This window comes from Periplaneta americana, chromosome 7 (assembly GCF_040183065.1).
Source record: "Periplaneta americana isolate PAMFEO1 chromosome 7, P.americana_PAMFEO1_priV1, whole genome shotgun sequence".
NCBI lineage: Eukaryota > Metazoa > Arthropoda > Insecta > Blattodea > Blattidae > Periplaneta > Periplaneta americana.
The window spans coordinates 176,076,820-176,090,728 of NC_091123.1; the positions used below are offsets into that span (position 1 = coordinate 176,076,820).

General features: G+C 33.7%; 1 protein-coding gene across 2 annotated transcripts in view; it reads left to right on the forward strand.

The window, feature by feature from the left end:
* Usp10 (ubiquitin specific protease 10) overlaps positions 1-13,909 on the forward strand; it is a 101,466-nt gene that overhangs the window by 71,198 nt on the left and 16,359 nt on the right. For both annotated transcript variants that reach the window (XM_069831953.1, XM_069831954.1), the window contains 2 exons: positions 972-1,136; positions 7,317-7,545. In XM_069831953.1, coding sequence (XP_069688054.1) covers positions 972-1,136; positions 7,317-7,545 — 394 coding nt within the window. The remainder of the gene's footprint in view (positions 1-971; positions 1,137-7,316; positions 7,546-13,909) is intronic.

Sequence of the window (13,909 nt, forward strand, 5' to 3'; positions counted from 1 at the left end):
CCCCTTTTTTTGTTGTTTCAGGTAAACTAAATTTTCAAAAAATAATTTTATTTTAAAATACTCTTTGATATGTGTGGAATGCATTGCATAACATTTTGTGGGTATTTGTGCCTCTACAAGTTGTTGAGACTCGATTTTTAAACTTCTTGCGCTATGAATTTTTAAATCATCCGCCCTCTTTCATCGGTTTCCGGTAACTTCATTTTTTTGCTACATTGCCAAACAAAAATGGATATAATTTCTGAACTATTAAAGATACATGCATGAAATTTAGAACACACATTCTTTAGACTATCAGAGAACTTTTCTCTCTGACAGAATATTGTTACTTGATTTCATTTTTAAAATACGTCCGTTTGTTTGCAAGAAAGGAAATAAAAAATATGTTATAATATTTTAATTGTTTATTTTACAAACGTAGGGACTAATATCAAAATTCTGTTACAGACAGTTTGCAGAGCATGCTTTTGCAAATACATTGCACAAAACTGTTTGAATCTATCTTTAAAAATGGTTAAGATATATAGGTTTTAGTAAAATCCTGCATTGTTTTTTTTTTTTTTTTTTTTTTTTTTTTCCAAATATGGGCCCCCAAATAATTTTTTTCAAAATATTTATATTTGGTTGAGTTGCTACAGCTATGAGCTCTCTACATACAAACAATTAATATTTTAAACCAAATAGGAAAGAAGTTTTAAAAAATACCATCCTCTCCCCTTAAGGGAGAGCGAGGAGGAAAAGTGTTTCTTAGTCCTGACAGTTACTGGCAAGCACACATTGAATTGAACAAGTAAAGGAATCAATCTGTAATAAAGTATAGATATTATAGTCTCCTCAAACCTTTCGAAATTAAAGAATGAGTACATTGTGTATCATGTGACAAAAAATAAATGTTTCAGTTGACCTGTGTTTCAGGGGCTCTACTGTAGTTACAATTCAGAGTTTTCATTATTGTCTATTGATGAATTTAGGTAATGGGACCAAAGAATAAAGGATCAATCACACGTCGTGCAGATTTTGGTCGAACACCTATTTCTGACATATTCAGAGGACAGTTGCGATCAAGAGTTCAGCGAGCGGGTGACCAGTCCACAGACAATGTTCAGCCATTCTTTACTCTGCAACTTGACATTGAGGTTAGTGGCATCTCTTTGTAGTTCTTGGACATTACATTTTTGTGAGTGAATACTGTAATAATTGTGTACACTTGTATGTTCTATTTATTTAAAAACAAATTCATTTAACAATACAGACTCTTAATTAGAGTCATGTCCTAAAAGCTCCTTTAATATGCATGCAAGATGCCATTAAATGTGCAAAGTATGTCCAAAAATACTAATTAAAATTCGTAAAATATGCATTGGATCTATGTATTTTTTGTTTTTTTTTTTTTTTTTTCCTCGCGTTTCCATTTTTAATTTGTAATTAATTACACTTGTATCTGTTTTACCTCTTTTTTTCGTGTTATATGCAATTCTATGTTTTTTTTTTTTATCTGTAGGGCCTACTGTCTATTGTAAATGGGTTTTGCCCTGTTATGGACATAAATAAATTACATTTTCAGATGTGGACAAATTATTAGAAAATTTATTAGCAGATCAGCTGAGCAGCAAAGAGCAAAATAGCATTTGAAGACTTTACGGGAAGCAGTAGTAAAGCCAATTAATTAGTAGAATTTTTATAACAGAAATTTAGAACTTAATAGTTAAGCCATCTTTGAGCTTAATGATCATGTATTAGAATCATTCACATTCTTTGTTTTTTTTTTTTTTTTTTTTTTTTCATCTGAGGATATGTAGAAAGCATTGTTTATGTGAAGAAAATATGTTACCTGTATCACCTGAAAAACAAAAGATCATAAAAGTCGCGCATATTAACTTATTTTGTTAATTATTTGGGTATGAAATTCTGAACATTTTAATCGTATGCGATGGTCATGTAGCTTCAAACATATTCACTGGAAATTCTTCATGTTATTGTTCTGATGAAGTGTCACATCTGTGGTTTCTTTTTCCTAACTAAGGTATTGGAATTTGGAATAATTAATCATTGTATTGTTTATCTGTATGTATTTGTTTATAGAACATGACATATTTTCCTTAATAATGTGAACCATTTAGAAAAGATTATTTGTATATCACTGCCAGGTGTGACTTAAAAAATTCTGTGTAACTTTTTTAATTGACTGTATTTGATACGGGCTATTCCATATGAAATCGATCAGTAAAAAACCTCGCATTTTTTTATACTCTAATTTTTTCCCTACTTATACAAGATGCTGAGGGAAGTGCATTTTCAAAAATATACTATCGAAAGCCAAATGGTTTTCGTATTGTTGAGTGAAAAATTTAGCGTATTTTAGAAAAACAAGTCTCTTTCAGCGCTCAGAACTCTGGAACCATTTACTGCAGAACATTGAACGAGAGCTTATTTTGAAGCTGACATTTGGTAGGTTATGTTAAGAAGTAATCCTTATTTTTATTGTACACAGAGAGACAGATAATCTGATTTTACTTGATTTTAGGCTTTTTGGCCATTTGTAAAAATGTAAAAAAATATTGAGAAAAAACCTTGCATTATTAAGAGGGATTCGGCATTGTTTGCTTAGTGGTACGGCAATAAGTTTCGAGGGTATTAAATAAATTATTTTCACACACCTAGACTTGAGAGCTGAAGATAAGCGAGCGTTGGGTGTCATTTTACTCCTGTGTTTATGAAAACCTGTGATTAAAGCTAGCACAGCCATGACTGCTAGACGACACATCACATGTTTGTCTCCTGGCCTTGCTTGTCTCGGCTAAGCTCCCGTCTCACAGTCAGCTGGTTAGTTCACGCACGTACTATTTATTTTCTTTATTTGACATTTTCAATACTTTCTTATCAATGTACCATCAGTAAAAAATATGTGTTTATTTGTACTTTCAATGCGGAATCAAACTATATATTTTTAAAATATTTTTTCCTAGCCAAAGGCATCTTAATGAGAAAAAATCTAAATTTCTCTATTTCCATAAAAGTAAGAAAATCTGTTTATATGTCAATATAAACTTTAATTTCTCAGCATCAAAGTAAACCATGATTTTGATCATTGGGTGAAAGAGTTTCGGGGCTACAACAGTTTAATGTTGCAAATTTTTTGAAAATACGATAAATTTAAATATTTTTAATTTAAACACTATGAAGTTCTGATGCCTCAAACTTTGCACAAAGTATTGTATCACAGTTCTCTACATACAAAAAAAGTTTCATTGTATTTAGAAATTGTAAGGTCAATTTTCCCTGTATTTCGGTCGGTTTGAGATGGAATAGCTCATATACATTACACCCCACCCAAATAAGCCGGCCGTGACCAACGTCCAGTGTTGCCATGGTGTGCTCGTGGTGGGAACAGCAAGCCTGAACATGTGTATGGCTATTGTGTCGCTACACTTTAGCCAAAGGAAATTCAGAGACAGTTTATTGTAAGCAAATTTCATGCTCATTTTGCGAGCATTTAGCAAACCACATGATTGAAAGTTTGTAATCCAGCATAAGTATTGCTTATCAATAAGATCCAAAATCTAGTGCACTATTAATGACATCTTTCTTTGATGTACAGGGTGTTCTAAGAGAAATTAAATGAAAAATACATGGGAATAGTAAGAAAGGCTTCGATTGAGACACTTTCAGGCCATTTAAAGTTTCATAGAAATGCATTAAAAGTCTCTCAGGCTAGTGGAGATGAGGTCTTTCGTATATATTTCATATTTTTTATTACATTTTATTTGTGTTGGTTTTATAATAACTATCAATTTAAGTTTAACATTTTATTTCACTTAAATTTAAGTATTGTTATTTCTACTTATTGAACTTCACATGAAGAGTGGAAATGCCAAACTTTCTAAGTGGCATTTTTTTTTTTTTTTTTTTTTCAGTTTTTGGTCTAGAATTGTTCTATGTACCAAGGTCCATCGACCTAAAATGTTTCAAGTGTCAAAGCATAACAATAGTGTTTTCAATGATCACAGAGAAATGGCAGATAGTTTATGTCCAGATGCAATAAACCTTAGAATCGTTCTATGTGAAATGCTTGCTTTTGTGTATTAAACATGTTATAATATTGTCATAGTTAAAACAATGTTAATGTTAATAATAAATATGGGGCAGATGTTGATGAAAAGTAATCTTCTGATTTTTCAAATTAGGACAATGCCTATTAATATAGAGATTCTTTCTATGTTAATATCAATGTAAAAAAATTCTTATATTGGATTTTTTTTTACGTTTTTGAACTAATAGGTCATTTTTATATTTGTTTCGGCATTTCTTGGTCATTTTTAATACTTTCAAGAACTTTTAGATCATTTGAAATTTTTTAGTTTTTTATTTACTGATAAGCCGTTAAATCGTTTCCTAACCAAATAGGTCAGTAGTAATTACCTACTGAATAAGTGAATAACAGTGAAGTTTGGGTTTTATAGTTCGGAACAGACTCTAAAGTCCATCCCTCATTCCACTGAAGGCTTCACCTCACACAACGGAAGTAATATAAAATACTTGACAGCAGCTTAGTTTTAAGTGAAGGCTTTGACCGCTGCTGTTCTTTTGTCAGTACCAAGATGTTTTTAGAATTTATGTTTGGAAGGCGAGAAACTTTCACATTGTTCTGGACAGAATGTTGTGTCTTCAGCATGGTTCGGAAGGGATGTCTACTGTAGTAGATAGTATTTTTAACACAAAGATTGCAAGAATGCACGCTGCACCCACAATTTGTTTTGTCATTCACACTCCCTCCATCTCGAAGATCTGATAACAAAGTGAAGCGTGGAAGGAGGAGGAGACAGAGAATGAAGACACTGACATGGACCACCCCTGATTGAAACACATTGTAAACCCTCATTAAAATCTATAGTTTTCCCTTAAAGCCTTCATTTTGTTGCATGTTCTTTTCCTTTATCTTAGCCAAATTCCAGGAAGTTGCCTCCTCTGTCCGAAATTTGCAGGTCAGTCATTGAAAGAAGTTTTGGTGCGAGTATGGTGAATAATATTAAATGTCATTTTCTTTTAATTTAAAGTCATTTTTTTCCATTAGTTTAAGGGCATTTTAATGATAGTTTTAAGTAGATCATCAACATCCGCCCCCTAGTAATAAAGAAGTTTCTAAATTAAGTGGTGTGGTGTGTGATAGAAAAACCAACATTTAGCAAGAATTCAAAGTGAAGAATATGTTTGGAGGAAAAGTAAACCTGTTGCAGATTAATTTTACATTATTTGTAATTACAGTTTTCTTCAACCTTTTTATTAAAGTAACATTAAGTTTAGATTGAGGTTCACAATAATTACCATCGGATGCAAATGTCAGCATTAATCACATGACTGGGTCTTAAACCTTTTACTGATCTCTGCTGTGGTAAAGTTTCATAGGTTTTTGTTTAATTGTTCAGTTGTATTTCAGTTTTGTTCTGTATTTCCTGCATTGTTCTGAAAATGACAAAAAGAGAAAAGAATGTCCATATACAAAAAATTTGAAACTACAGTATCGTGCAAATAACACGACATATTTTTACATTTTCTGTCATTTTTGGCCTCACAGCTGCTCATACCATTTTAATTGACATCTGTAGTAGCCTACGTGTAATTCCATTGTTGGTCTGTCATTTTTTTTATAATATGTGACATTTTGCCTATCGTTTTGTACTTATAAGCATTTCAGTTGTGTTGAAGACTTAATACTGCAATCCTGTGTACATTCTGTCGTCTTCACAAATGGATACAACTCCACGAAAACGGTCTAAAATTATAACATTAGCAGAGCATTCTTCTATGACACAGGGCAAATTGCTGCAGAATATCGCATCTGTTTGGCTACTGTTAATTCGATCATAAAACGATACAGGGAGACTGGATCCATCACACCCCAGAAAAAAAGGAAACTGTGGCTGGAAAAGAAAGACTTCACCTGCAGATGATCGTTTAATTGTCAGGAAAAGTAAATTAAATCCTAGACTAACTGCTGTCGACTTAACCCGCGAGTTAATGGCTACCACTGGGGCGAATATTCACGTCACAACAGTGCGGCGTAGGCTTTTGGAAGCTGGACAAAGGGCTCGTAAGCCTATTAAGAAGCAACTGCTAACCCCTGTTATGTGCAAAAAACGCTTAATGTGGGCAAAATTACATCAACACTGGACAGTGAATGACTGGAAAAATGTACTTTTTTCCGGTGAGTCTCATTTCGAGGTCCACGGCCACCGTGTTTCTTACGTACAGAAAGGATCCGAAAAAGTAACAGCAGCTCATCTCCAACAAGCACCCAAATACCCCCCTAAAGTAATGTTTAGGGGTTGTTTTACACATGAAGGGCCTGGAGCATTAATACCTATCAAGGGAATGATGAATTCTGACAAATATATTCACTTATTGGAAACCAGAATCATACCCCAGCTGCAAAAATCATTTCCGGATGGCAGAGGTGTGTTCCAACAAGACCTGGCACCATGCCATACATCTCGAAAAAATTCAGAATTCTTCAACAAGAAGAATATTAGGTACTCCCCTGGCCAGGCAACTCACCCGACATCAACCCCATTGAGAACTTGTGGTCAGTTTGCAAAAGAAGAATGCAAAAAATGGATTGTTCTACAAAGGAGATGATGATTTCTGCCCTCATTGGTATATGGTTTCGCGATGAAGAAATGAATATTTGTGGGAAATTAGTGGAATTCATGCCAAATCGTCTCAGAGCTGTTATTAGGAACAAGGGAGGCCACATAGATTACTGAGGTATGTCTTAGATCCTTTTTTTTATCCCGTTTGAGTGTTTTTGCATAAGTAATTACGTTGTTCGCATTAATTTGCACGCTACTGTATGTGATGTAGCAACAGGTTTGATAGTACAAAAGAAAATGTCTATAAATTGTTGTTTCCAATTTGATTCACTCTAGTATTCAGTGACAATAAGTGATAGCACAAAGCTTCTGCTTAGTCTTATTACTTAGATCAATAAGTGATAGCACAAAGCTTCTGCTTAGTCTTATTACTTAGATCGTTACTGTATTTAAATAGTTTTATAAAGGTAACGTGAATCTATAGAATTGTGGGAATGGATTCTGGTTGATCACCTTAAACTAAGGTATGTGTAATAAAAGTTACATTCTTATTGGCCAAATATTTCCTAAGATAAACAGTTTTTAGTCTCTCCTGATATTTTTGTCACTTAGAATGTTTGGAATTTCCACGCTTCACATAACCAAGTAGTGTGATATGTGCATTGGTTATTTATTTGATATCTTCTATCGATTTCATACTTGAATATTTGAGTTACATTTTTCCAACAGAAAGCCCAGTCAGTGAAGGATGCACTGGAGATCCTTGTTGGACGAGATCAACTGGAAGGTGTAACCTGCTCACGCACTAATCAGGAAGTAGAAGCATGGCAGCAGGTGACACTCGAAGAGCTACCTCTGGTACTTCTGCTTCACTTGAAATGGTTTGACTACAAGTTAGATGGAGCTTCCAAGATTGTTAAGTGTGTGGAGTTTCCAATTGACCTTAAAGTGGATCCTAGTAAGTGTGTAATAATTGTAAATTCAATAGAAATTAGATTTTAGGAGAGAGACAAAGTTTTACCTTAATTTTAATGATTGGAAGATCTCAAAGTTGACATAATTGTTACAGAGATTGCTTTATTTTGTGTTTAATAATACGATAGAAGTTTCTTGAATTAACTTACACTGCTTGAGCTAATTCTTAAACTAGTAAGAGTATGAACATCAGCTGCTTGTCTATGCGGATGACGTGAATATGTTAGGAGAAAATCCACAAACGATTAGGGAAAACATGGGAATTTTACTGGAAGCAAGTAAAGAGATAGGTTTGGAAGTAAATCCCGAAAAGACTAAGTATATGATTATGTCTCGTGACGAGAATATTGTACGAAATGGAAATATAAAAATTGGAATTTATCTTTTCAAGAGGTGGAGAAGTTGAAATATCTTGGAGCAACAGTAACAAATATAAATGATACTCGGGAGGAAATTAAACGCAGAATAAATATGGGAAATGCTTGTTATAATTCGGTTGAGAAGCTTTTATCATCTAGTCTGCTGTCAAAAAATCTGAAAGTTAGAATTTATAAAACAGTTATATTACCGGTTGTTCTTTATGGTTGTGAAACTTGGACTCTCACTTTGAGAGAGGAACATAGGTTAAGGGTGTTTGAGAATTAGGTGCTTAGGAAAATATTTGGGGCTAAGAGGGATGAAGTTACAGGAGAATGGAGAAAGTTACACAACACAGAACTGCACGCATTATATTCTTCACCTGACATAATTAGGAACATTAAATCCAGACGTTTGAGATGGGCAGGGCATGTAGCACGTTTGGGCGAATCCAGAAATGCATATAGAGTGTTAGTTGGGAGGCCGGAGGGAATGAGACCTTTAGGGAGGCCGAGAGTAGATGGGAAGATAATATTAAAATGGATTTGAGGGAGGTGGGATATGATGATAGAGACTGGATTAATGTTGCTTAGGATAGGGACCAATGGCGGGCTTATGTGAGGGCGGCAATGAACCTCCGGGTTCCTTAAAAGCCAGTAAGTAAGTAAGAGTACGAAACTGTCAAAGCCTCTTGGGAATTTCTGTCCAAAATATGAATAAGAATTGATTTGGTTATGGATATGAAGTATGAAAGATTTCCAATGGCAGCAAATGTTGAAATTGGAAGCTTTATACGAGACATAGAATTCAAATGTTGAGAACCCATATGAAATATTCCCATCCCATCTAATTGAAATATTTAACTACACATTTCTCCTGACGGAGCAAAGGCTAATTTGGATTTCCCAGTCTCAGATTGGGTCAAAAACCCTGATAGAACAGATATTTAACTCTTGCGATGAATTTTGGTGAAGTCCGGAGGGCCCAGTTAGTCAAATCCACTATTCTCACCTCCACGCTGGGGCCTCCTGGGATCTTGTAAGATGCGAAAGAGAGAGTGGTGTGCAGAAAGCAATGGAAAGCTACCACATTTATCCTTCCCAAGAAAAACTGCAAACAATGCAGAGTCTAAGAGGAAAGCAGAAAATAGGAAAGATTGGATAATGCTGGGTTTGCAGTGAAAGACCTGCCCATGGGCAGAACACGTATTTCTGTACGTACATTTTCCCTTTTGCATGGAATAAAAACTCTTTAGAAAATTCAGGCTAGTGTGTTTGTATAATTATTTCATACATAATTTATTTATAGTTTATTGAAGACATACGTGAACAAGCTGAATGATGTAATGATAACAGAGCAATAATAGTGTTTATATGCAATTGTTTTTGTGTATCTCTATTTCTATTGCTTCCTAAATAAAGTCCTCGGAACATGATATTTCAAATCGATAGTGACTTTGACTAGGCATTTCTTTTGGAGTCTAGTGTACTACTCCATTTTTGAAGATATCTCAAAGATTTTAGCGATTAAATTAGATCATTTTGGAAGGCAAAGCAGAGCATGGTTAAGTGATTCCAAATGTGAGTCATTGGAAACAAACCAGCCAACTTTCTATCATTTATATTAATGTAAATTGTAGAAAATAATATTTTGTACAGTTTTGCAATAGTGAGGAAGCATATGATAATAATTTATTAATGTATTGTATGTAAAAAAAATGTGTTTTATATCCACATGGAGTCAGCAGATACATTTATGTTGAGTGTATCAGCGTTACACCTGTGGTAGAGCAATTTCCAAAGAGGTCACTTCTTTCCTTTCAGCCGTTTTGGTTGTTAAGGTCAGAAGCCCCTTTGGATTGTTTCAGAGAGTAGACCTCGTACCTATGTCTTGGTCTTAGTGACGAAACAGACATTTATTGAAAATTACAGTAAAACCCCTTTTTAACAAATGTCTTTGGAAGGAAGAATTTTATTTTTCTCTCACCCTTTAAATGCAAATTTTTCTTAACGATGAACTTTGTTTTGTCATTTTTGGTAAAAAAAAAAATTGATTGTTTTTTTTTATCTTTAAAAAATTGTTTATGATCTAAAGATGCCCTCTGCCAATTTTCATGGCCATACGACTTGTCTATCAGCTGTTTAGGGCCACTTTTCTAAAACGTTGTGCGCTCTAACTGGTAATTTAAATGCCTCGTCCATGCCCTCCACTCTGAATTCTGCGACCATTTTGGAAATTACGCTGTAATTCATACATTATTTATTATATTACATTTCCGATTGAGCCAATGTAGCTTCTCGAGTTCTCGAAATAGTTCTTCATAGAATCCAACAGATGTCACCTTTAAGGCTGCTTTCCTTTGTAAGATATTCAGTTACAAAGGAGAGCACAACTTTTGTCTAAAGGAAAATTCCACTTGCTTGATAGTAGCCATAACAACGTGTTTTCCATGCTTGGTTTTTGTTTTGTGATACAAGAAATATTTGCAAGTTTCTAACAGTTTTATTGTTAGTGTTATAGTCTATAGTGATTTGTGAATAATAGTTATCTAGCATAGTGTTTTCATAAGTTTACATATTTTTTTTTTTTTTCAGTCATCTTTATTTACTAGTGTAGGTTAGATGTGCACTGCGTGGTAGTACATATAAGGGTAAGCTCTGCATATAGTAAGCTAGGCCTATATATTTCAAAATGCCTAGAAAATAAAAAAAAATAGAGATCTGGTTCATTTTGCCACGTTCGTTCTTTGTTTTTTGCATTTAAACTTCCTAATATGCTCAGCCCTGCTTAAGTGTGATGGTGTCACTAATCTAGTATTGATGTCAGTCTATGCTTTGTGTCCCAATTGTGCCTTAAACAAATGCAGTCAGTCTAGTTTTTCGTCACCTTGATTCGAGAAATTCCCACACTAAATCTTCACCATGTCCCTTTTCCATTTTTACGTATTTTGCTGCTCCACATTGGATCTTTTCTATTGAATCGATTTGATTTTGTTCGTACAGATTCCAACTTACTGCTTTGTACGCTATTTCGTTTGACCTTCGGTTAGATATCTTAAGAATATGCATAGAGAAATGTAGTGCTTTACAGGCTTTCCTTGTGGTATTAGTGACTTTTCCTCCCAACCCAGTTTGTTACTTAAATATATACCTAGGTATTTACAAGTATTCACTTGTGGCTCCGATGTACCATTCAGCTGATATTTGAGACTAATTTCTTTATGCTTTCTACGGAAGGATACTGACTTACTTTTACTCACATTAATTCTCATTTTATTTTCTGTCTACAGAAGGATACTGACTTACTTTTACTCACATTAATTCTGATTTTATTTTCTGTCGTCTACAGAAGGATACTGACTTACTTTTACTCATTAATTCTGATTTTATTTTCTGTCGTCTACAGAAGGATACTGACTTACTTTTACTCACATTAATTCTCATTTTATTTTCTGTCTACAGAAGGATACGACTTACTTTTACTCACATTAATTCTGATTTTATTTTCTGTCGTCTACAGAAGGATACTGACTTACTTTTACTCACATTAATTCTCTCATTTTATTTTCTGTCTACAGAAGGATACTGACTTACTTTTACTCACATTAATTCTCATTTTATTTTCTGTCTATAGAAGGATACTGACTTACTTTTACTCACATTAATTCTCATTTTATTTTCTGTCGTCTACAGAAGGATACTGACTTACTTTTACTCACATTAATTCTCATTTTATTTTCTGTCTACAGAAGGATACGACTTACTTTTCCTCACATTAATTCTCATTTTATTTCCTGTCGTCTACAGAAGGATACTGACTTACTTTTACTCACATTAATTCTCATTTTATTTTCTGTCTACAGAAGGATACGACTTACTTTTACTCACATTAATTCTCATTTTATTTTCTGTCGTCTACAGAAGGATACTGACTTACTTTTACTCACATTAATTCTCATTTTATTTTCTGTCTACAGAAGGATACTGACTTACTTTTACTCACATTAATTCTCATTTTATTTTCTGTCTACAGAAGGATACTGACTTACTTTTACTCACATTAATTCTCATTTTATTTTCTGTCTACAGAAGGATACTGACTTACTTTTACTCACATTAATTCTCATTTTATTTTCTGTCGTCTATAGAAGGATACTGACTTACTTTTACTCACATTAATTCTCATTTTATTTTCTGTCTACAGAAGGATACTGACTTACTTTTACTCACATTAATTCTCATTTTATTTTCTGTCGTCTACAGAAGGATACTGACTTACTTTTACTCACATTAATTCTGATTTTATTTTCTGTCGTCTACAGAAGGATACTGACTTACTTTTACTCACATTAATTCTCATTTTATTTTCTGTCTACAGAAGGATACGACTTACTTTTACTCACATTAATTCTCATTTTATTTTCTGTCGTCTACAGAAGGATACTGACTTACTTTTACTCACATTAATTCTCTCATTTTATTTTCTGTCTACAGAAGGATACTGACTTACTTTTACTCACATTAATTCTCATTTTATTTTCTGTCGTCTACAGAAGGATACTGACTTACTTTTACTCACATTAATTCTCATTTTATTTTCTGTCTACAGAAGGATACGACTTACTTTTACTCACATTAATTCTCATTTTATTTTCTGTCGTCTACAGAAGGATACTGACTTACTTTTACTCACATTAATTCTCATTTTATTTTCTGTCTACAGAAGGATACTGACTTACTTTTACTCACATTAATTCTCATTTTATTTTCTGTCGTCCAGGTTTCAGTAATGTTAAGATCATTTTGTAAGGCAGCGATATCATAGTTGTCATTAATTTGTTTGTATATTACATAGTCCGCAAATAACCTTATCTGAGAAGTAGTAATGAAGTAGTTGGCAAACTGTGCTTTTTTGCCATTTGTGATAGTGATTCAAGGATTCTGTCCTATAGTTAATTTCTTCCATTTAATCACCATTATAACAATGCATAAACAACATAAATTAACAAAAATAAAACTTGGATACAGGATCCACACATCTCAAGAAAACAAAACAAGCAAAACACCGGCTCTGTGAAAACAACGCAAAGTTAGACTATGAAAAATGATAAATAATGCCTTCGCTTGACGCCACAATACTATCAATTGAGATGCGCTATTGAATATTCCATTACTATAGATTATTGAAAATAGAGTCGACATTTCGAGCTACATTATTAGGGAGCGGATTTTTATGTGCTAAAAATTTAAATATATTTATATTTTATGTGCTAAAAAGTACGAAAATATTTGCTGAAAATAAAAAATATTTTTTTTTTAATATGACAAAAATACCTTGCTTAGCTTGAAAAAAAATGTTATTAGTACTCACCAATCACATTTGAGTATCAGTTGCTAGTAGTTGTCTGGGAATTGCAGTGAACAACAAAGGTCATTTCCAAATTCTCCATCACAAATGCATGCCGATTATCTCTGAACAACGACTTATACTTTGAAAATGATCTTTCCACATCACAGGACGTCAGATGTGCATATTTAACACCTACACCGTCAATTTCACCTACAGGCACACCCTCCAATACTTGAGCAACTTTACACATTTTTTATATCCACTGTTTTGCCATGAATGCACACGTGAAGCAGTGGCAATGTGCTTGTTTCCAGACAAATGTAGGGTTACCTGAGAGCTCTGATCTGCACTTACTGATTTACCACATGGTTGGCAAAATAACACTTTTCCGTCGGTAGTAAAAATGTTTTTAAATTCATCTACATATTGCTGTATACGCGATCTTAAACTCGATTTGATTTTAGGCATCTTAAGAGGCTAATATACACACGTCTTAACGTAAAAAAATGTTTCTAGCTACTGACTGACAATGCCTGAGAAAAGCTTCCTATAGCGACTCCACCACGTCTACACTGCGCAGCTTATGCTTATGGTCCGATAACGGGGAATCACAACAAGATGTATTTCCTCACTTCATAGGC